The following is a 22,497-nucleotide window of genomic DNA, read 5'->3' as shown; positions in this document are numbered from 1 at the left end:
TCAAATGGTAAAGAGTTTGCCTGCAATGCAGGAGACCAGGGTTCAATCCCTGGGCTGGGAAGATCCTCTGGAGAAGGGAATGGCAATCCACTCCACTATTCTTGCCTGGAGAATCCCATGGACACAGGAGACTGGTGGGCTACAGTCTGTGGGGTTGCAGAGAGTCAGACATGACTGAGCAACTAACACTACACAAAATATTATCCTGATGCAACTAAAGCACATATTTCTTCTGTAAAGCCTTCTGTTTTCTCTCATGTCTGAAAGACTTGAATACTAGCCATCATGGGACCATGAAGGCTTGTCCAAACTGTAAATGAACACTGGCATGATATATAGGACAGAGCATTATGCCTCTCCTTCCCACACTGAATGGGCTTCCCTTGTGGCTCAGCTGGTAAAGAATCTGCCTGCAATGTGGGAGACCCCGTTTTGTTTCCCTGGGTCAGGAAGATCTGCTGGAGAAAGGATAGGCTTCCCATTCCAGTATTCTTGGGCTTCTCTGGTGGCTCAGGTGGTAAAGAATCTGCCTGCAATGCTGGAGACCTGGGTTTGATCCCTGGTTTGGGAGATCCCCTGGAGAAGGGAAAGGCTACCCACTCCAGTATTCTGGCCTGGAGAATTCCATGGACTGTATAGTCCATGGAGTCATAAAGAGTCAGACACAACTGAGCAACTTTCACTTTCACTTCCCACACTGAACATTCATAATACTAATAATGTCAATACTTATGGACTTTAACTGAGTCATTACTTGATGATCTACATTTACCATTTTAATGACAATATGAATTAAAATTTACTCTCAGTGCTAATATATTTTACTAAATACTTTTCTTAACTTTTAATGATAAAACTAAACTTCAGACAGAGTCCCATGAAACTTAATTTCTTTGAATAATGTACTTTTATCTATTGTTTAATTAACTATAAAATTTTAGAAAATTTTAAGTATGATCCTTTTTAATTAACTAAACCTATAAATGCATTAAGGTGCATTCCAAGGTTGTTTCCATGGTCTTTCACACTTTTACACGGAAGCCAGTGAGAGTAGCAGGAATAAATTGTTCTTTGACCATCATCATTCAGCATCCACATAGTTTCTTAAGCTCCCTTTCCTCCATAAGAAAAGAAATCTCCAAAAACAAAGTCATTTGGATGCCATTCTACTCAGCTTTCTCCATATTCGGACTGCTATGCTTTCTGCTAGTGCTGCTATTCCGAATTAGTACTGGTTCACCTTAAAGATACAGACATATTCCTTCCATCACACATGCACACACACATTTCATTGCACTTTAATTTTATCCTCCAATCCCTTCAAAACCCAGAATTCAGGCTTTGAATAGGTCTTAATAAATTCTTACTTTCTCAATCTGCTTTTATTGACCAATATACAGTATGAACCAACCTCCTTGAAGATTTCTGTATATTTTCTTTCCAGTAATTCTTTTCTAAAGTATTCCCTGATAACCTCAAGCAACACCTTTATCTCTTTCTTTCCTCAGTATCTGTGGCACTTCACAATTTGTTTATAAATCAGGGTCTTGCATAGATTTAGTACCTTCTGAGATATACATATATGTGTATATATATATATGTATATTTTTTCTACTTTGCAGCTTAATGTCTAATTGGCCCATGGTCTATCTGATCTCTCACTAATATTGCAGATTAGTCCATATTCTAATTTTCTCTCTCCTCAGTACCTTTTTTCTCTAATAATCACAAGTGCAAGCAATTATTATATTGATTTCATAAAAGTAAAAATTAAGGCTCAGTGAAGTTTAATGAATTGTCATGTTTACAAAACAAACAAACAAACAAAAATAGTAAAATATTCTGAGACTCCAGTCCTAGGCTTATCTCATGGTTTTTAAATAATTGTGTTTAAACTGGAAAAGGGTAAATGATATAGTGGGGGAAAATATTTTCCAAATCCCACCAAATCAATGATGCATTCCTCAAAGTACATTGGTCAGTATCTCACTTTTCTTTTTATCTCTAAACTTTTAGAATTGCATTTTTAAAGAAGAAACAAAGAGGAATTAAGGAAGAATTCCACCATGACTGGTATCTCACTCCCAAATGCATCCTTAAACATGAGAGAAGGATTACTTGCAGACTTGGATTCCCTAAATATCGTTACTAAGATTAAAAGCCACCTGTTTTCAGGCTTTAGAGAGAATACTGTTAAAAGACTGCAAGAGGCATTCCCAAAGGGTGGTCAACTTTGGCCATTACTGTCCTTTCACAGAGACATATAGACAACTTGAGTAGGTGCTACATAGGAATCTTTGTGTTGTTCTGACAAGAGATAATATACAGAGGCAGTTTTGAACATCCTATATCTCTGAATCTACTTGAAGATTTTCCCCAGTATTCATTAGAGATTAAATCTAAGCAAATAAAATCTCTTTAACATGTAAATGCTAATAAAAGTCTAAGGCCAGGATTTTGATGGTGCTATATATTTATACTTAGAAGTCTATATTTTTCTATCTCTACCTGTACACTTAGAAAGTACAAATTTAAAACGAAAACCATTTACATTGAAAACAAGACATAGAGGCCATAGCTTATAGCTTTATAAACAGTCGTCTTCTTTGATGAAGGAAAACATCTGTCTCACATTCACTACTTGAGAAATGTTGGATTCCACCATGGAGAATTCTGAAAGTAAGTTAATTCTTGAAAGAGTTTCTACCCCGTTTATTACAAAGGTAAGAAACACTGAATTCTTGATGGTTAATCTCAGCACACAGGGGCTTTTCCCTTTACATTCCAAACTAACTTAGAAGCTAAAGAAAACACTTTACATCCTAGTTTCATAGTCAGTCAAAACCCGTCGTTTTAAAAGATTAATATGAAACTTTAAAATTTATTAAGATACATATCGATAATGTTAGGGTTGCCACTGTAATCTTCGTGATATGTAAAGAGCTATGTGCACTTACACAACAACACATCTACACAAGACACTAGATTAAAGATTTACCAAGGAAAAATACAGAGGTTTCTTTTACTTTGCTTTTTAAAGGAGGCTATACATACATTCTTTCATAAAGATAAAAGGGAAATTCTAAGTAAAGTATTCACACAAATTGAAAGACACTTTTCTCATTCTCACACTTTGGAATTTAATAAAAATGGTGATCTAAAAGCTATTTTAAAAAGCTGTAGCTCTAGGCCACAGGTATCTCTAACAAGAAAATATTATCTACTCTTTCCAGAAAAAAATAGTCTGCATTTCCAATAAACACCAATAACAAGTGAAAAAGGTACTATTGAAATAAGCTCATAGTAAGAGGGAAGAAAATACACTGTAAATGCCTTTTAATAAAATCATTTCTTTAGACTTCACGAGGTTAACCACAAGGTTTGAAGAACCTTGTGATAACAACTGCAGTTGTTATTTGATAACTTCAGTTTCAAGACATCTTCTAAACGAGACTTCCTTCAGATAACACGTAAAAATGATTTAAAACTTCTTGTTACAAGTTCTCCTAAGGAAGCATAAAATGCATAAGCTTTCACCATTTCTTTCCTGACACTTTATTTAATATGAATTAAATTTGCAAAATGGATAACTTTAAAAACAACAGTATCAATTAGAAAAAATACTTACAGATTTTTAATATCAACTGCCCCACGGAAAGCTTTCCTTGGAATTGCCTGAATCTGGTTTTCACTGAGGTCACTAAAAAAGACAAGGGACAAAAGATCAAGTTATAAATATGATTTAAGAGTTATTTTAATAATTATTGAGAAGTGATGTCACTTTCTAAAAAAGAAAGCTAAAGAAACACTAAATCATTATAATTAAATTAATAGCATTAGATGCAATTTCTAATACAAATATTTTATATTTGTAATAGAAATTAAAAATTTGGACAAAATGGTCTCTTGAAGTAACTTTTCAGATCTTTAATTCATAATAAATTATTAAATATGGTTCTCTTAAATTTAAAAGTTGATTCACTTCTGTGTGTGTAATAAAATATTTCTTTAAAACAAACAGTAAATTGTTCATAACTCAATTTTAAAGGGTTCTAAAGAAATAGTACTTGATATTTCTCCAACACCACTGATATAACTTAAGAAGTATATAGGAAAATAGTTCCTTTTAACATCCTAGAGAAGACTGGGCAAAACTGATAAAACCAGGGCAGTATGATTAAGTTTTCATAGCACTTTAAGTAATCTTGAAAATGGAACATGGCAGTACCGGCCCAACAATAAAACCCACAGTTCTTGCATGAAATATTAACAGCACATTGATTTAAAACCTTCTTTAAATAATTCTATTATAACCATAAACACAGACCATCTATATTTGCATTTTAATTTAATCGGGAAATACATTTTAATCAAGGGAACAAAAAGCACTCTTTGAGCTGAAAGGAGAGTTTGTAAAAATTACTCATCTCATGAAATGGATCATTATTTTCCCTTCAGAGTTCAGACGCAATTCTATAAGCTCATATAGTATTATTAGCCTTAACAAGTAGGATATAAATACACAATGCAAGAAATGTCATCAAAAAGAGGAAATTTTAAATAACGCTACCACATAGCAGAAAGCTGAAACAGCAAATAAATAAAGTATTAAAGTAACAATGAAGGTACTAAAATTATCTTTAAAATTCAAAATAACCGATGCTCACGAAGAAAGGCGAAGCTACTGACCATGGGTGCGTGGCTGATGAAACAGAGCCATTTTCCAATTAAGCGAAGGCATACTGGACAAATTCATCGACAGCCTCTCCCCCAGTGCTTATGACCAGAGCTGGTTGCTCACACAGTTGTGACCACACAATAGAGAGAACTGGCTGATATAGAGATTTAGTGTGTGGTTTTGACCTCATGAGCACCAAGTTTTAAACAACTGAAATTTGCATTTATATCTCAATATCTGTAATGTTCAAATTAAGAAAAAAAAGGTTCGCTACGCAATCTGTAGAAACAAACATTAGTCTATTTAAAGAGTAAAAGTCCTTAGAAAAAAGAAAAGTACATATATATTTTATTCCAAACAGTGAGTTTGTAAGATACACTTATGTAGGTGTTAATGTAGCCATTAATGTCCTAAGTGAACTGTTTTCAATAGCTTCAGTATATCCCTAAGAGTAATAAAACTTCATTTCCTTAAAAATCGCTTGTTTCTCCAGCTTGTCATTGATTCAGACTGACTTCCTTCCTTTGTTTAATTACATTGAATTAAGAACACATATTTAAAAGCCTTAATGCCAGAAACAGTGCTCAAAGGAGGCTACTAAGCTAAGAGAAGGTAAGAGAGATGCTGTTACTGCTGCTGCTAAGTCACTTCAGTCGTGTCCGACTCTGTGGAGACAGATGCTAGAGAAAGACATTTCAGCCATTAAAAAGAATACATTTGAATCAGTTCTAATGAGGTGGATGAAACTGGAGCCTATTATACAGAGTGAAGTAAGCCAGAAAGAAAAACACCAATACAGTATACTAACACATATATATGGAATTTAGAAAGATGGTAACGACTTTCTATGTCTTGTATGCGAGACAGCAAAAGAGACACAGATGTATAGAACAGTCTTTTGGACTCTGTGGGAGAGGGAGAGGGTGGGATGATTTAGGAGAATTGCATTAAAACATATATAATACCATATAAGAAATGAATCACCAGTCCAGATTTGATGCATGATAAAGGATGCTTGGGGCTGGTGCACTGGGTTGACCCAGAGGGATGGTACGGGGAGGGAGATGGGAGCAGGGTTCAGGATGGGGAACACGTGTACACCCATGGTGGATTCATGTTGATGTATGGCAAAACCAATACAATATTGTAAAGTAAAAAATAAAATAATAATAATTAAAAAAAAAAAAAAGAAGTGAGGAGGGAAAAAACTGAGTTCAAGCAAATTTAAATCTAGAGCACTCCTTGAAAACCGACAGTGATTTTAGGTTGTGCCTCTGTCAATTCAATGTTTTCTCATCATTTGTTTTCTTTTTCCACTTCTCCTAGAACAAAACAAAGACTGCTTTAGAGACTGTGTGAGTGTGTGTGTGTGTGTTCAGTCATGCCCTACTCTTTGTGACCCCATAGACTGTAGCCTGCCAGGCTCCTCTGTCCATGGGATTTCCCAGGCAAGAATACTGGAGTGGGTTGCCATTTCCTCCACCAGGGCATCTTCCCAACCCAGGGATGGAGCCACGTCTCCTGCATCTCCTGCGCTGCAGGCAGATGGGTGCCACTGGGAAAGCCCAAGGTGAATAAAAATGGCAGAGATGCTGACTTCAGATTTTAGTCTTTTTGATCGCCTCAGGCAGAATTCTAGAACATAGAAAGGTTTTATTTTGCTAACACTTACCATCTTATCTTTTATATAAGAGTGAATGACAGTTAGGCTCAGAGCCTTAAGATCAATGTTCCATGGGTCGCTGCCCCAGGAGTAGACTATTCTATGGGGTCTCTGCTCTTGTGCCCACCTCACTCTGGCAGCCAACTTCAGTTATGGATCTCAGTTCCCTTAAGTTAAGTGGGCAATATTCACCCATGACAAGAAGAAGAACCTAAACAAGTTTTTAGTACCTTCTGTATGCAATATTTAAATTTTAGAAATAATACAATAACAAAATTTATATTTTAAGCCATATAGCCATCTTGTGAAGTAGGTATTATTATCATTGTTATTATTACTTATTATTATAAAGAAACCAAGCTTCAGAGATGTCAGGTATTAGTGCTAAACAATGACACAGAGTATTAAATTAGATATAGAGGAAATCCAGATAACTATTGAGTCAAGATGAGAGGATTTCTAAAGATGACACTGGGGGCTATTAAATCCATCTCAATATATCCTTTCTGTGACCTAAAACTTCAGAGATTTTTTTCTTAACTCATCCTAGCCTCTGATATATTTCATTGGCATTTTTGTGTGAAATAAATGGCACAAGCAAGAGTACGGAGGTGCAAAGCAGAACTTTTCATGGGAGTAGCTTTTGGTCTGGTTTTCTTAGAAGGTGTAACATGCAGTGGAGTAATAAGAGATGAGGTTGGAAGGAGAAATCAGTGATGTGATTAGCAGACATTTTCGTACCCACTGAAGAGTGAGTTCTTTCAGCCACAGTGGTAGGAAGGGGAGAGTGGTGGATGGGAGCTGAGCAGATGTTCTTCCTTAAACTGTCAACAGAATTTAGCAGAATATCAGGGGTCAAAGACTCAAATCTAAATAACCAGATTTAGATACTGATTTTTACGATACAGATTTTTATGATAGTTGGGCAAAAAGCAATGAGAATGTCAAACAACAGAATAACTGCTAATAAAAACATTGCTTATTTACTCCGACCTAGTTAATGGATGAGGCATCTCCCACCCTTTACATAGAAAAGGTGCAAAAGATTGAGAGTGGTATCAAGGATACATGAAGAACCAAACTTAGAAGCGAATTGTATGTGGATGTGGATTAGGCAAAAGAGAGAGAGGAGATATGAGTCACTTGTAACTTAGATTAGAGGAACCATTAACAAAATTGGGAAATCAGAATTTACAGTGTCTATTGTGAGCTTGGTTGTGAATTTTTTTTTTTTCAATCTCACTATAGAGATGTGATTTTTTATCTCACAGTTTGATGACAACAAAGAGAGTATAGGATAAGTAAAGCCTGAGTGGTACCATCTGAGAAGAGTGATTTATTTATTTATTTATTTATTTTATTAAAAAAATTTTTTTTAATTTTATTTTATTTTTAAACTTTACATAATTGTATTAGTTTTGCCAAATATCTAAATGAATCCACCACAGGTATACATGTGTTCCCCATCCTGAACCCTCATCCCTCCTCCCTCCCCATTCCATCCCTCTGGGTCGTCCCAGTGCACCAGCCCCAAGCATCCAGTATCGTGCATCGAACCTGGACTGGCAACTCGTTTCATACATGATATTTTACATGTTTCAATGCCATTCTCCCAAATCTTCCCACCCTCTCCCTCTCTCTCAGAGTCCATAAGACTGTTCTATACATCAGTGTCTCTTTTGCTGTCTTGTACACAGGGTTATTGTTACCATCTTTCTAAAGAGAGAAGAGTGATTTAAAAGATCAGAGAAGTAACATTTATTGGAGACTTAGCTGACTCAAGCCACTTTCAAAATAAAAAAGGAATTTTTGGAAATTTGATGAAAACAATTGAGCTCAATATTTCTCATCCTCCAGTGTTGGTATGGGTGGTTGACAGAAATTTAAGGAGAGGGTAAACATGCCAGAGGAATTAACGGCATAGACTACAGGCTGAGGCTATCTGAGGTTGAATTCTTTAGCTCTTCCATTTATTAACCACATGACCTTGGGATAACTGCTTATGTTTTCTGTACCTCAGTTTCTTCATCTGTAAAATGAAACAATAACAGTGTCTATATTATAGGACTATTAGGTGGATTCAATGAAATCATATACTTAAAGTGGTCAAAAAGTACCTGACATACAGTGACGACTATAGAGGCATTGGTTACATACATGTTACAGTTATTCTGTTAAGAGGCTAAGTATATCTGCTCTGTTCCTTGAAAGACCATTGTAGGCAATGTGCGATATTACTGATGAGAGTGCATTGTTTTGTGAACTATGTGATATGAGAAAAATGAGCCAGAACTACTGAGTTAGCAGGATAGAGCTGCCAATGGAAGAGTCTGTAATTACATCACTGGGCAACAGAGTGTAAAATTGTGCTTCAGAAAAGGAAATGGCTTGATTGGAGTTGATTTTTAGGAAGATTAATCTGGAAATTGAATTTTGGAGCAGGCAGGGACAATTGGCAAAGAGGCGCATTGGGAAGTGTTGTGGAAGAAGGGTGGGTATCCAGTGAACTAGGCAATTCTTTGTAGAGAGCATTAAACAATACAGTGGAGAGCTGGGGTTAGGTCCAAACATAAGGTCTCTGATGCACGTTAAGGGGCTTGATATCTTGGGGAGAGTTTGGAACCACTCAACTTTACTGAGGAAGACAACAGCAAAATGCAAAAATGTGAAAAGTGTTTAGGGAAAACAAGTGTGGTCATTTAGGAGCTGAGACGGAAGACAAGGGGCTAAATTTGCTTTGTAAATTTGTGGACACAAACAAATGGAAAGGTATCACATGCTCAGGGACTGGAAGAACTAATGTCACTAAAACGTCCAAAATGATCTACAGATTCAACACAATCCTTCTCAAAACTCCAATGTTCTATCTTCCATAGAAAAAGAACAAACAGCCAACCTTAAAATTTATTTCGTCCCAACAAACAACCGGAATGGCCAAAGCAATCTTGAGAAAGAACAAAGCCAGAGGCATCACACTTCCTGACTTCAATCTATATTACAAAGCTATAGTAATAAAAATAGAAAGATATTAGCAGAAAAAGAGTCAGATCAATGGAACAGAATTGAGAGTTTAGAAATAAATCCACACATATGAAAAATTAATTTATGACAAAGAAAAAATGAACATATAATGGAGAAAGGATAGCCTCTTAAAGAAATGATTTTGGAAAAATTGTACTGCCACGTACAACAGAATAAAACTGGACCACTAGTTTCACACACAGAAACTAAAATGGATTCAAGACTTCAACATAAACATATGACAGGAATCATAAAATTCCAAAAAGAAAACATAGGTGGTCAGCACCTTAACATTGATCTTAACAATGTTATTTTTTCTAGGCTTGACTCAAAAAGCAAAGGCAACAAAAGCAAAAATAAACAAGTGGATATCAGTTCAGTTCAGTTCAGTCACTCAGTCATGTCCGACTCTTTGCGACCCCATGAATCGCAGCACGCCAGGCCTCCCTGTCCATCACCAACTCCCGGAGTTCACTGAGATTCACATCCATCGAGTCAGTGATGCCATCCAGCCATCTTATTCTCTGTCATCCCCTTCTCCTCCTGTCCCCAATCCCTCCCAGCATCAGGGTTTTTTCCAATGAGTCAACTCTTCGCATGAGGTGGCCAAAGTACTGGAGTTTCAGCTTTAGCATCATTCCTTCCAAAGAAATCCCAGGGCTGATCTCCTTCAGAATGGACTGGATGGATCTCCTTGCAGTCCAAGGGACTCTCAAGAGTCTTCTCCAACACCACAGTTCAAAAGCATCAATTCTTCGGCACTCAGCCTTCTTCACAGTCCAACTCTCACATCCACACATGACCACAGGGAAAACCATAGCCTTGACTAGATGGACCTTTGTTGGCAAAGTAATGTCTCTGCTTTTGAATATGCTATCTAGGTTGGTCATAACTTTCCTTCCAAGGATTAAGCATCTTTTAATTTCATGGCTGCTATCACCATCTGCAGTGATTTTGGAGTCCAAAAATATAAAGTCTGACACTGTTTCTACTGTTTCCCCATCTATTTCCCATGAAGTGATGGGACCAGATGCCATGATCTTTGTTTTCTGAATGTTGAGCTTTAAGCCAACTTTTTCACTCTCCTCTTTCACTTTCATCAAGAGGCTTTTTAGTTCCTCTTCACTTTCTGCCATAAGGGTGGTGTCATCTGTATATCTGAGGTTATTGATATTTCTCCCGGCAATCTTGATTCCAGCTTATGCTTCTTCCAGCCCAGCATTTCTCATGATGTACTCTGCATAGAAGTTAAATAAACAGGGTGACAATATACAGCCTTGACGTACTCCTTTTCCTATTTGGAACCAGTCTGTTGTTCCATGTCCAGTTCTAACTGTTGCTTCCTGACCTGCATACAGGTTTCTCAAGAGGCAGGTCAGGTGGTCTGGTATTCCCATCTCTTTCAGAATTGTCCACAGTTTATTGTGATCCACACGGTCAAAGGCTTTGGCATAGTCAATAAAGCAGAAATAGATGTTTTTCTGGAACTCTCTTGCTTTTTCTATGATCCAGCGGATGTTGGCAATTTGATCTCTGGTTCCTCTGCCCTTTCTAAAACCAGCTTGAACATCAGGAAGTTCACGGTTCACATATTGCTGAAGCCTGGCTTGGAGAATTTTGAGCATTACTTTACTAGTGTGTGAGATGAATGCAATTGTGCGGCAGTTTGAGCATTCTTTGGCATTGCCTTTCTTTGGGATTGGAATGAAAACTGACCTTTTCCAGTCCTGTGGCCGCTGCTGAGTTTTCCAAATTTGCTGGCATATTGAGTGCAACACTTTCACAGCATCATCTTTCAGGATTTGAAATAGCTCAACTGGAATTCCATCACCTCCACTAGCTTTGTTCGTAGTGATGCTTTCTAAGGCCCACTTGACTTCACATTCCAGGATGTCTGGCTCTAAATGAGTGATCACACCATCACGATTATATGGGTCATGAAGATCTTTTTTGTACTGTTCTTCTGTGTATTCTTGCCACCTCTTCTTAATATCTTTTGCTTCTGTTAGGTCCACAAACTAAAAAAGCTCTACAAAGCAAATAAAACCATCAAAAAATAAAGAGGCAACCTACGGAACTGGAGAAAATATTTGAAAAATATGCATCTGATAAGGGGTTAATGTCCACAATATACAAAGAACTCATACATCTAAATATCAGAAAACAAATAACCCAATTAAAAATGGGCAGAGGACCTGAACAGACATTCTCCAAAGAAGACATATAGACACAGAAAAGATGCACAACATTACAAATCATTAGGAAAATGCAAATCAAAACCACAAGGAGATGTCACCTTACACTTATCAGAATGATTATCATCAAAAATACAACAGATAACAAGTGCTGGCACGGACACAGAGAAAAGGGAACACTGGTGAACTATTGGTGGAAATGTAAATTGGTACAAACACAATGGAAAACAGCATAGCAGGTCCTCAAAAGATTAAACATAGAACTACCATATAAGCTAGCAATATATACCCAGAGGAAACAAAATCATTCTCTTGAAAGAGTATCTGCACCCCTATGTTCATTGCAGCATTATCCACAATAACCAAGATATAGAAATAACACGTGTCCATCAATGGATGAATGGATAAAGAAGATGGTACAGAATATTATTCAGCCTGGTGAAGAAGGAAATCCTGCTATTTGCCACAACATGGGTAGACCCTGAGAGCACATATTAATAAGTCCAATAAGTCAAACAAAGAAAGACAAATACTGTATGATCTCATTTATATGTGGAATCAAATAAAAGTGGAACTCACAGAAAGAACATATTGGTGGTTGCCAGAGGTGGGAAATTGGGGGGTGGGTTAGAGAAATGGGTAAAGGTGGTTAAAAAAAGTACAAATGTTCAGTTATAAGATTAAAGTGCCGCTCTGGGGTGTAATGTACAGCATTGTGACTGTTATTTAACAATAATGTATATTTGAAGATTTCTAAGAAGGTAAATATTAAAAGTTCTTATTCAGATTTTTTAACTATGTGTCTGTGCTTAGTCACTCAGTTGTGTCCAACTCTTTGCAACCCCATGGACTGTTCTCCAGACAAGAATACTGGAATGGGTAGTCATTCCCTTCTCCAGGGGATCTTCTTCACCCAGGGGTCGAACCTGGGTCTCCTGCATTGCAGGTGGATTCTTTACTATCTGAACTACCAGGGAAGCCCTTAAATTATGTGAGGTAATATGGTGGGATGAGATTTTAGAGAATACCAAAGATACTTCTGTTTTAGGGCTTCTCAGGTGGCTCAGTAGTAAAGAATCTGCCTGCCATTATAGGAGATGTAGGAGACATGGGTTCAATCCCTGGGTTGAGAAGATAATACTGGAGAAGGAAATGGGAACTCATGCCAGTATTCTTACCTGGGAAATCCCATGGACACAGGAGCCTGGTGGGCATTAGAAAAGAGTCAGACTCAACAGAGAGACTAACACTTTTTACTTTCACTTTCAATGGTTATTAATAAAACATACTGCAGTGATCATTCAGTAATATACTAAATCATTTTGTTCTACACATTAAATGAATATTATGTATGTCAATAAACCTGGGAAAATACAAAAAAATCACTGTAAAGTATCAGGCATGATTTGGAATTTTCCATGTGAATTAAAATTACTGATTATATTAAATCTGAAAGTCTGGTTTAGTCATTTTCTGACATGATAAGAAAGTGAGAAGAGCTGGAAAAGACTGTCCTGTTCTGAAGCTAATCTTGGTAGGAAGGATATGAACACAGATGAACATAAGTGGTTTCAAACAGAGAAGGCTTCCTGGTATTTGCATAGCTGTAAAGATATAGGCCTCCCAGAGCCAGGCCTGAGAAAGTGAAAGTCACTCAGTCGTGTCGAACTCTTTGTGACCCCTTGGACTACACAGTCCATGGAATTCTCCAGGCCAGAATACTGGAGTGGGTAGCCTTCCTCTTCTCCAGGGGATCTTCCCAACCTAGGGATCGAACCCAGGTCTCCCGCATCACAGATGAACTCTTTACCAGCTGAGCCACAAGGGAAGCACAACAATACTGGAGTGGGTAGCCTAACCCTTCTCCAGGGGATCTTCCCAACCCAGGAATCGAACTGGGGTCTCCTGCATTGCAGGCAGATTCTTTATCAACTGAGCTATCAGGGGATCCCTGGCAAGTGGTGCCAGTAGTAATCACCCTGGAGTTTCCCATTTTGGACCCTCCCCCTTCTACTCCATCCAACTCATTCATAAAACTACTTCAGCAGCATCTTGAATCAAGCTCCTTCTTCCCATTTGCTATTGTCATAGTTCCTGTTGGATAACAATAGTCATCACTGTTCCTACATGACTGAGATTCCAAACTCATATCTTTGTCTTGATTTACGATCCCTAACAATGTATCCTCCACACTAGCATCACCTTTACATTTCCAAAACTGTAATCAAGTCCAACTGAAATAACCATCTTCTGAATTCTTACATGGCTCAATTAAGAGGACACCATCCTTACAGTAGTTCAGACCAAAAACTTGGAGTCCTCATCAACATCTAATATTCTTCTATACCCAACATGTAATCCACCAAAAAATTCCCTGAACTGTTCAAATATCTTCAGAATCTGGTCTACCTACACCTCTGCTCCCCTGACAAAGCTACCACCCCATCTTCTCTGGATTATCTTCATAACTTCCTGTCTCTCTGTTCCCTTTGCCTTCTTACAATCATAGTTTGCCATGTCTCCAATCAAAATTCTTCATTGATGTCCCATCTTAAAGGAAAGGAAAGCTCAAAGCATTACAAGGTCTACAAGACTCCCAAATAATTGATGGATACCTCATCACTTTATCCTTTTTGACTTCATCTCTTTGTTATCTCCACCTTGCCTACTCTTCTCCAGTTACACAGGCTTTCTTGGAATTTCCTGAAGCCTTCACATTGTGCCTCACTTGTGGGACTTCCTTGATACATTCTGTGCTTCTAGTTTCACTTCAGACCTTCATTCATTGATTCCATTCTCTTAACCCACCTGTTATAAAATCATCTTTCCAACTCTGTCAGCTTATCCACATTTTATTTTCTTAAGCACCTAGTTCCTATCACCATGAAATGCAAGGTTATACATTGTTCAAGACACAGAGCAAACAGTACTCCCTTAAACATAGTTCTTTTCCAATCCCCCAGCTGAGCCATGTGCTAAGATCTCTGTAATGTATTTGCTATGTGATTGTGTGCAGGTCACTTACCCCTCTCTCCGTTTGTGCACCTGTAAAATGAGCTAGGATAAATCACTCTTAGGGCCATTTTACCTGGTCTAAATAACAATATTATTATTAACAAAAATTAATATTAAAATAACTAAATATCAATAAGCTTGTTACACAATTACAAATTAATTATTAAACATTACTATTTATGATTGCAGAGTCAGTTATTCTTCTTCTGTGCTCTTAAGCTGGCATGCACACATATTACTGTAACACTCAAAAATTTTTAGTTGATTTGTTTTTGTGATAACTGTCTTTCTTTTGAGACAATATGATGAATAAAGGCAGAAATTTTAGTTCATCTTATTTATAAAGAATTCCTGGCATATCACAGGTTTTTAATAAGCAAAGGTTTATGGAAAGAAAACTAAATTCTGAAGAAAAATCTTACATGGCAATGGATATGTGCAAGCAAGGAAAAAAGGTGGTAAGTTATAAGCCTGAAGTTGGAGCACTGATAAGTAGCAAAATCTGATACTATATTCACAGCAAGGGGAAATCAGGAAAGAAAACTGGACTCCTGAAAGTACTTTTAAATATATTGATATCAAAGCAACACAGGAGAGGTAAATGTCACTGTTTTATAAAACCTTGAGTTATTAAACTAGAGTTCAGTGAAGAGATCAGAGGGAGAAAGACAGATTAAGGAGTCTTTGCACCACTGTGAGAACTGAACACAGCACACATAAATCTTCTTTCAGAGGATATGCATTGACAAATTTCATATTTGCAGGTTACTGTTCCTAGGGACCAAAACTTGTATTGGAGACTTCAATATCTGAAGGCGGGAAAGTCAGCTGTGTTCTATTTCTCTCTCTCAATTGTATTCTCTCACTCATGCATCCAAAAGTATTTCAGTTCAGTTCAGTTCAGTCGCTCAGTTGTGTCCGACTCTTTGGGACCCCATGAATCGCAGCACACCAGGCCTCCCTGTCCATCACCAACTCCCGGAGTTCACTCAAACTCACGTCCATGGAGTCGGTGATGCCATCCAGCCATCTCATCCTCTGTTGTCCCCTTCTCCTCCTTACTCACAGCATAAAATATGATATAATCATTGCTTTGTTATAATTGTTTCTTTTATGCTATGTTTTTAACCAACAACTTGACCACTGTTTCTTGCTAAACAGGGCTGTCTCTTCTACACATATCCTGTCTCTTCCTGGTCTTAATATAATCCAATGTAGCATATCTTTAAAAGAAATCACTTTTGTCCAATATATGAATGGTCTCTTTTCAGAGATTATTGGTGCTGTTTCTCTACTAAAAATTGTCTTGTAAGTGTGGACTTAACAACAACTTCAGGTACTCAGCAACCTAAGCTTTATCGAACATAGTAGTAATAATGCACATCTAGTTTTCTTCTGGGCTTCCCTGGTGGCTCAGTGGTAAAGAATCCGCCTGCCAATGCAGGAGACACAGGTTCAATCCCTAGGTTGGGAAAATCCCCTGGAGAAGAAAATGGCAATCCATCCCAGTACTTTTGCCTGGGAAATACCATGGATAGAGGAGCCCAGTGGGTTAAAGTCCATGGGACTGCAAAAGAGTTGGACATAACCTGGCAACTAAACAACACTTTTCTTCTAATTTCCAATATGTTTTGAAAATAGTGCTTTCTTCCACATAAGAAAAAGTGTCAACAGGTTTTTACATAACTTACAGATGACAGTTGCAAGACTCCATAGATACAGAAATGTGTTCAATGTAGAATTGATGGATAAGATAATACTCAAAGATAAATTGCATTGGGAAAGTATTAACTGCCAGGTGATACACTTTGATTTGTTTCTATAATCATATCAGAAGTACTCTTGTATTACCATTTGGAGGCAAGGAACTGAAGTTTACAGAGGTTATGCAATTTAGCTGTGGTCATATAGCTAGTATACTTGTTGACATGTCCCACAAGAGCCAAAATTTTCTGAGACCAGATACTGAATAATTCACCATTGCATTGCCAAGCCTTAATATAGTGCCTCACTGTTGTCATGCTAACTCGTTTCAGTCATGTTTGACTCTTTGAGACTCTATAAAGCATAAATAAAAATGTCCACAACTGATTAGGGAATTAGGATTATACTTATTGACATTTAGATTTCCAAACAGATTATTTATTTAATAGGTACTCGGTGTCTCCTTTAGGATATATTACATGAAAATGTCATGGTTTACTCTGGTATATTAAGACCATGATCTTATTTTCTTCCCAACGATATGGTTAAAAATATTATTATTAAAATAATATTTTAAAAATATTATTTTTAAATATCCAAATATCTTTACTGAGATCAGTAAGATAAACATAATAGCAAAGTTAGAATCATGGTGTTAGTATAAATATTACATATTTCAAGTGGAACACAGTCACTGAAAATCTTTATTAAGCCTACACAATAGTCTCAGTTTCAGCTGATGGACATAAAATCTCTGTAATTTTCTCAATATTCGGCCCAAGGATATGTGTGATTCTCATAATTTAGTCCATAAAACATGGATGCAAATAAAGAAATAACAGTTTCCTGAATACAACTCCATGTATTTGTATCTGGAATCGCACTATTCATGTACTGAGACATATCAAAGATGTGATACTATTTTTTCATTAAAAAATCTCAATATAGTCAGTAAGACCAGCATACATATATATATGAATAAAGAGAAAACACATATTCATGGTAACAAGCATGAGGAAATGAAATAATAAGTGATAATAAGAATGATATGACATATAAATCAGGAAATGCTTTAGCAAGGGGAAAGCATCTGGGTCTTAGGGAAAGCAGTGCAGATGAACTGTTCAGAAGAAATGGGAAACTGTTTCAAAAGAGACCAGCATAAGAAGACCAGAGACATACGGATATATTAAGGGTGATATTTTTGGCACTGAATGGAAAGAAAACAAAATTTTGCTGCACTTAACTATTAATTAAAAGGAAAGAGAGTTTGTGTTGGGATCCCAGAAAATTCAAATAAGATGACTATGGACTTTCAGCTGATCTTATTAGCTTATTAGCAGTAAGAAACAAGGTGCTGCCGCCGCTGCTAACTTACTTCAGAACAAGGTGCGCGAGTAATAAAACAAAGCAAAGCTTCAGAAATCTCTGTGCAAGAATGACTGGAAAGCAATATCTAACAATCTACTTCAGAACATAAAGTTTTATTGTTTTTCCTCCCCAATTGTTCTTAAAGATATACTTACAATGAAGGGTCTTATATATATATACATATATATATATATACTCAATTCTGACTTTATAAAAACTGCTCTATAAAGATAGCCAACCATCAGCCTTGCCTTCCAGAATTTACATATTCCAATTGAAAAGTGATTCTTAATGGCTATGAAAATATTTTCAATTGAAGGCAAATTTCAACTGGAAAGCTACAAATCAATGATTAATAAATAAAATTGGCAAACTCAAAAATCTCAACAAATTATGATCCCCACCAAGAGAAAACTTTTACAAATAGGCTTTAAGAGTTTTACTGAAATAAAACTTATGTACCTAAAAGTCTATCAGTTTAGACTACACAATTCAATGGTTTTAGATCATTTAGAGTTGTTTATCAATCATCATATTTTAAATTTAGAACATTTTCATTACCCCTAAAGGAAACTTTAGACTCATAAGCATTCACTCCCCTCTTTCTCTCCCATCTTGTAGCATGTATCCACAGTTCATTTTCTATTGTCAAACAATATTCCATTGTATGGATACAGCACACTTGTTTACTCTTCAGTTGATACATGCAACAGTCTTTGTAAGGCAATTTAAAAATTAACAACTACTTGTGCTGGGGACAAGTATATTTAATATGCTCTTTGATTTCTTTGTGATAGTTTTATTTTTGATTTAATATATCATTTGTTCAATATAACAGAATCCCAATTATTGGCCCATGGCCATCAAGGAGTGGTTACTATAAATCATCTTGCACCCTTTCAAATATCATCCTCTCTTAGAAGACTTGTTGGCTTTGGTTCAACTGTTTACATTGAGTTATAGTGTTCTTCCCCTAATTTTACCTCCATAAACCCACAACAGCTCTACAATATGTGACATATTCTTTTGATCATGCTCATAGAATTGGTATAGGCTATAAAAACATCTCTTGATTTCTTCTGTTTTGAACTTGGGACAAAACTTTGTGGGAAGGGAGCTGGGAAGGGGTTCAGGATTGGGGGGACACATGTATACCTGTGGCTGATTCATGTTGATATATGGCAAAAATCATCACAATATTGTAAAGTAATTATTTTCTTAATTAAAATAAATTAATTATTTAAAAAAACTTAAAGAAGCAGAGAATAGAATGGTGGTTGCCAGAGGCTGTGGGGAGGGGAAATGGGAAGTTATAACCAATGAGCATGAACTCTCAGTTATGCAAGATGAGTTCTAAGAGAGATGCCGTACAATGTTGTACCTACAGTTAATATACTGTATTGTACACTTAAAATTTTGTTAACAGGGTTGATCTCATGTTAAATGTTCTTATTAAAAAATAAAAAATAATAATCTGTAAATGTTACGATGCAAAAAAATAATGGGAATAGAGATATTATTTTCTTATCACTGTTTTTATCCATATATACATAGCCATACTGATGCTGATTTGAAAAAGCATTATTTTTTTCTAAATGTATGTACATTGAGACAGACAAAGACAGAGAGAGAAGAAATAGAGAAAAAAGAGAGAAAGATATAGAGATTAAAAACTTACTGTCTGAAAGCACGGGCATGTGTGCATATGTATGTGTATATATATATATACACAGACACGTATATGTATGTATATATATATATTTGATGTGTAGATATCTTAATTACAGATTACTACTTGTAATTTAGGTAGACAAATGTAAAATATTATGATCTAAGAAAGTTTTTCTTCTCAGATTTAAACAGGTCTCTATGATTTTCAACTTAAAACAATCCTATATAACTCCTGATGATAATTTTAGAAACCTCACGTGAAGTCTGAAATAGTCTCTAGAAAATTTATTTTAAATAGGAGGTACAATGAAAATAATTGGCAAATGCATTCATCTAAGCACTCTTTACAGATCCTCACTTAATCCTTCCATTTCTAAAAAATCAAGGCAACTTTCAAGAAAATGTTCTTTTTAATCAGCACATCTCTCTTACTCGTTCTAAAGATTTTTAAAAGGTGGAATGTACTCTAATGGCGCTGAAATACTGCATCAGCTTTTAACAAAAGAGCTAATACTGCAATGCTGCTATTTTACTGCTCACGACGTATGGTTTCCAGTTGAGTATCCCATTAACCTCAGAGTGCAATGATATCATTTTAATTATATAAATTGAAACAGCAATGTATAATACTTATATCACGTAAAAATGGATTCGTTCTACGTGAAAGTGTCTAAACTATCTTTCACTATGAAGCCATAAATTTGCTTTAGATGGCAAACCTGCCTGTAAATTTAATTACTGGTAATTTTATTTTCCTCCACAGTTTAACCTCTCTTAGAGTCTGACCGGGAATATCATAAATCTGTACTTCCATGGATTACTTTGAAAACTACTGAGTAATGATAAATTAGTATTTGCTCAGATTTTAACTTAGAAAAGCAGATAAATATAAGTTGGCAGAAATAAGTATGTCAACTGGTAGAAATCATCATAGCCTAAATTACTAATTTGCTAAAAAGTATATATTTTTTAGTGAAGCTTTTTACTTATATAACCAAACAATACATTTCATGGAAGATAACTATATTTAAGCATCTGTTGGTGGTGGTTTAGTCGCTAAGTTGTGTCTGACTCTTGTGATCCCATGGACTGGGAACCTACCAGGCTCCCCTGTCCATGGGCTTCTCCAGGCAAGAATACTGGAGTGGGTTACTGTTTCCTTCTCCAGGGGACCTTCCCGACCCAGGAACTGAACCCAGGTCTCCTACATTGCAGGCAGATTCTTTACCCACTGAGCTACAAAGGTAAGCCCTTAAGTATTTAAAGATCCAAATAGCTGTGGGTGTATAAGAAAAAAAAAATGTTTCAAGTAAGAAACAGATGTTTGCATTAGTCCAAGAGAAAGACTAGTTTATAGGTAGTAAAGTCTCATACTACATATTCACAGAATTGTCTAGTATCGTTAGAATATTTCAGGGGTCACATTCCAGGGAACTCATGCAATTTGGGGAGAGGCTGAGGGGCATGGGAGAAGTGTTCCCCATCAAGGATTCTCTCCTTCCTCAGAATTCCCCACAGGGTAGCTATTCTAAAGGGAACAGAAAGGAAACATGGTTGTGATGGGTGAAAATTAGAACATTTCAATCTTAATTAAATGTGACACACACAAAGTGTGAATAATCCTGTCTTCCTGTGAACAGAGCTAGGAATACAGCCAGGTCACTCAAACTAGAGGGTTTAGACCCACATGGCTCTGCCACTTACTGACTATCACATGGGCAAGCCACTCTGCTTCTCTAATTCCTCACTCCTTCATCTGTAAAGTGGGGACAATAATATCACCCACTTCATAAAGTTATCACTTGGAAGAGCTGGAATAAATTAAAGCCTATGCAATGCTTGGCGGGATGCTACGCACAAAGCAAGCACCAGATCATGCCAGCGGTACCACAGCCTGATACATGTTTCTCTCTGTTCCCTCCACTTCAGGGTGAACTTGAGGGCTTGGTCTCTGCCTTATCCATCTAAGGGTTTTATCCTGGATGTGCCTTCATTAGCTCTATGACCATGCACTAGTTTTTTTAAACTTCTCTAAGCTTTCATTTCCTAATTTTTATATAAAGACTAATATTTAGAACCCATTTCATAGGGCTGTTGGGAATATTATGTGAAATATTTAACAAAGGACCTCACAAGTATTAATAATGACAGTCAGTAAATGCTACATATTATCATTTTATTATGTGGAAATATACACCAACAAACAGGATTTTGGAAGATGGCCTATAATCTAGGTAAAATTTTAGTATACTAATCGTATCTACAAAAGTACAATTTACCAGAAAACAGAAAAGCCTTTTTGCACAGTTAAACACAATATCTGTGAAGTATATTGCTGTCATTATCAATACATACTTAAAACAATCCCAGTAAGCTCTGAGCTATTTTAAGATACATTTTAAATTCCAGGAATTTAAATTCATCATATACAGTTTCTGAATTACAAAGGAGGATAAGAGGTTCATAACCCATATCCGGGTATGCCACAATGTTCTGAATGTAAAAAAGCCATTGTATAATTTCTGAAAGGCAATCTTAAACTAATGTTACCATTTAATGCACAGTCCACCCTTGATTATGCAGCTAGTACACATTTTCAGGTGATCCCAAACCACATTTTCATGATGCTATGATTTCTGAACTATATCTAAAAAAGAAGGTTCTGAATTTGGTGAGCTACCCTGGGTGGAGCCTCACGGATGGAGGAAATGGGGGTGAGTGTTTCCATCACCCCTGTCACCCCCTCTGCCAGGACACAAGCCTCAATTCAGGAGCAGTATGGCGGGAGCTTCTCACTGCCGGATGCCTACTCCCAAGCTTGCAGTGCTGATGGAGAGGAAACTGCCACACCGCAGAGAGGACTAAACAAGACAAAGAAAACTCAGACAACTCAGAGCTGTGCTGAAGTAAGAAAGGGAGAGAAATGTATACCTATGGCTGATTCATGTTGAGGTTTGACAGAAAACAACAAAATTCTGTAAAGCAATTGTCCTTCAACAACAACAACAAAAAATTTTAAAGAAAAAAAAATGAAGGGGAGAGAAAAGAACAGGGCAAACAGAGAGAAGGGGCGACAGAGGCAGGCAAAAGAAGAGAGGATGAGATTAAGAGGGAAAAATGACAAATGGTGTAAGACAAAACAAAAAGACAACAACAGCAGCTTGTGCAAAAGAAGAATC

The 22,497-nt window shown here is 36.6% G+C and overlaps 1 protein-coding gene across 1 annotated transcript in view; it reads right to left on the bottom strand.

Moving 5' to 3' along the window:
* Positions 1–22,497, bottom strand: part of SLIT2 (slit guidance ligand 2) — a 402,319-nt gene that overhangs the window by 148,446 nt on the left and 231,376 nt on the right. Inside the window, exon 5 of the mRNA XM_055588127.1 lies at positions 3,629–3,700. Coding sequence (XP_055444102.1) covers positions 3,629–3,700 — 72 coding nt within the window. The remainder of the gene's footprint in view (positions 1–3,628; positions 3,701–22,497) is intronic.

The sequence above is a fragment of the Bubalus kerabau genome, chromosome 7 (assembly GCF_029407905.1).
Source record: "Bubalus kerabau isolate K-KA32 ecotype Philippines breed swamp buffalo chromosome 7, PCC_UOA_SB_1v2, whole genome shotgun sequence".
Taxonomy (NCBI): Eukaryota; Metazoa; Chordata; class Mammalia; order Artiodactyla; family Bovidae; genus Bubalus; species Bubalus kerabau.
This window is presented reverse-complemented; position numbering and strand designations above follow the sequence as displayed.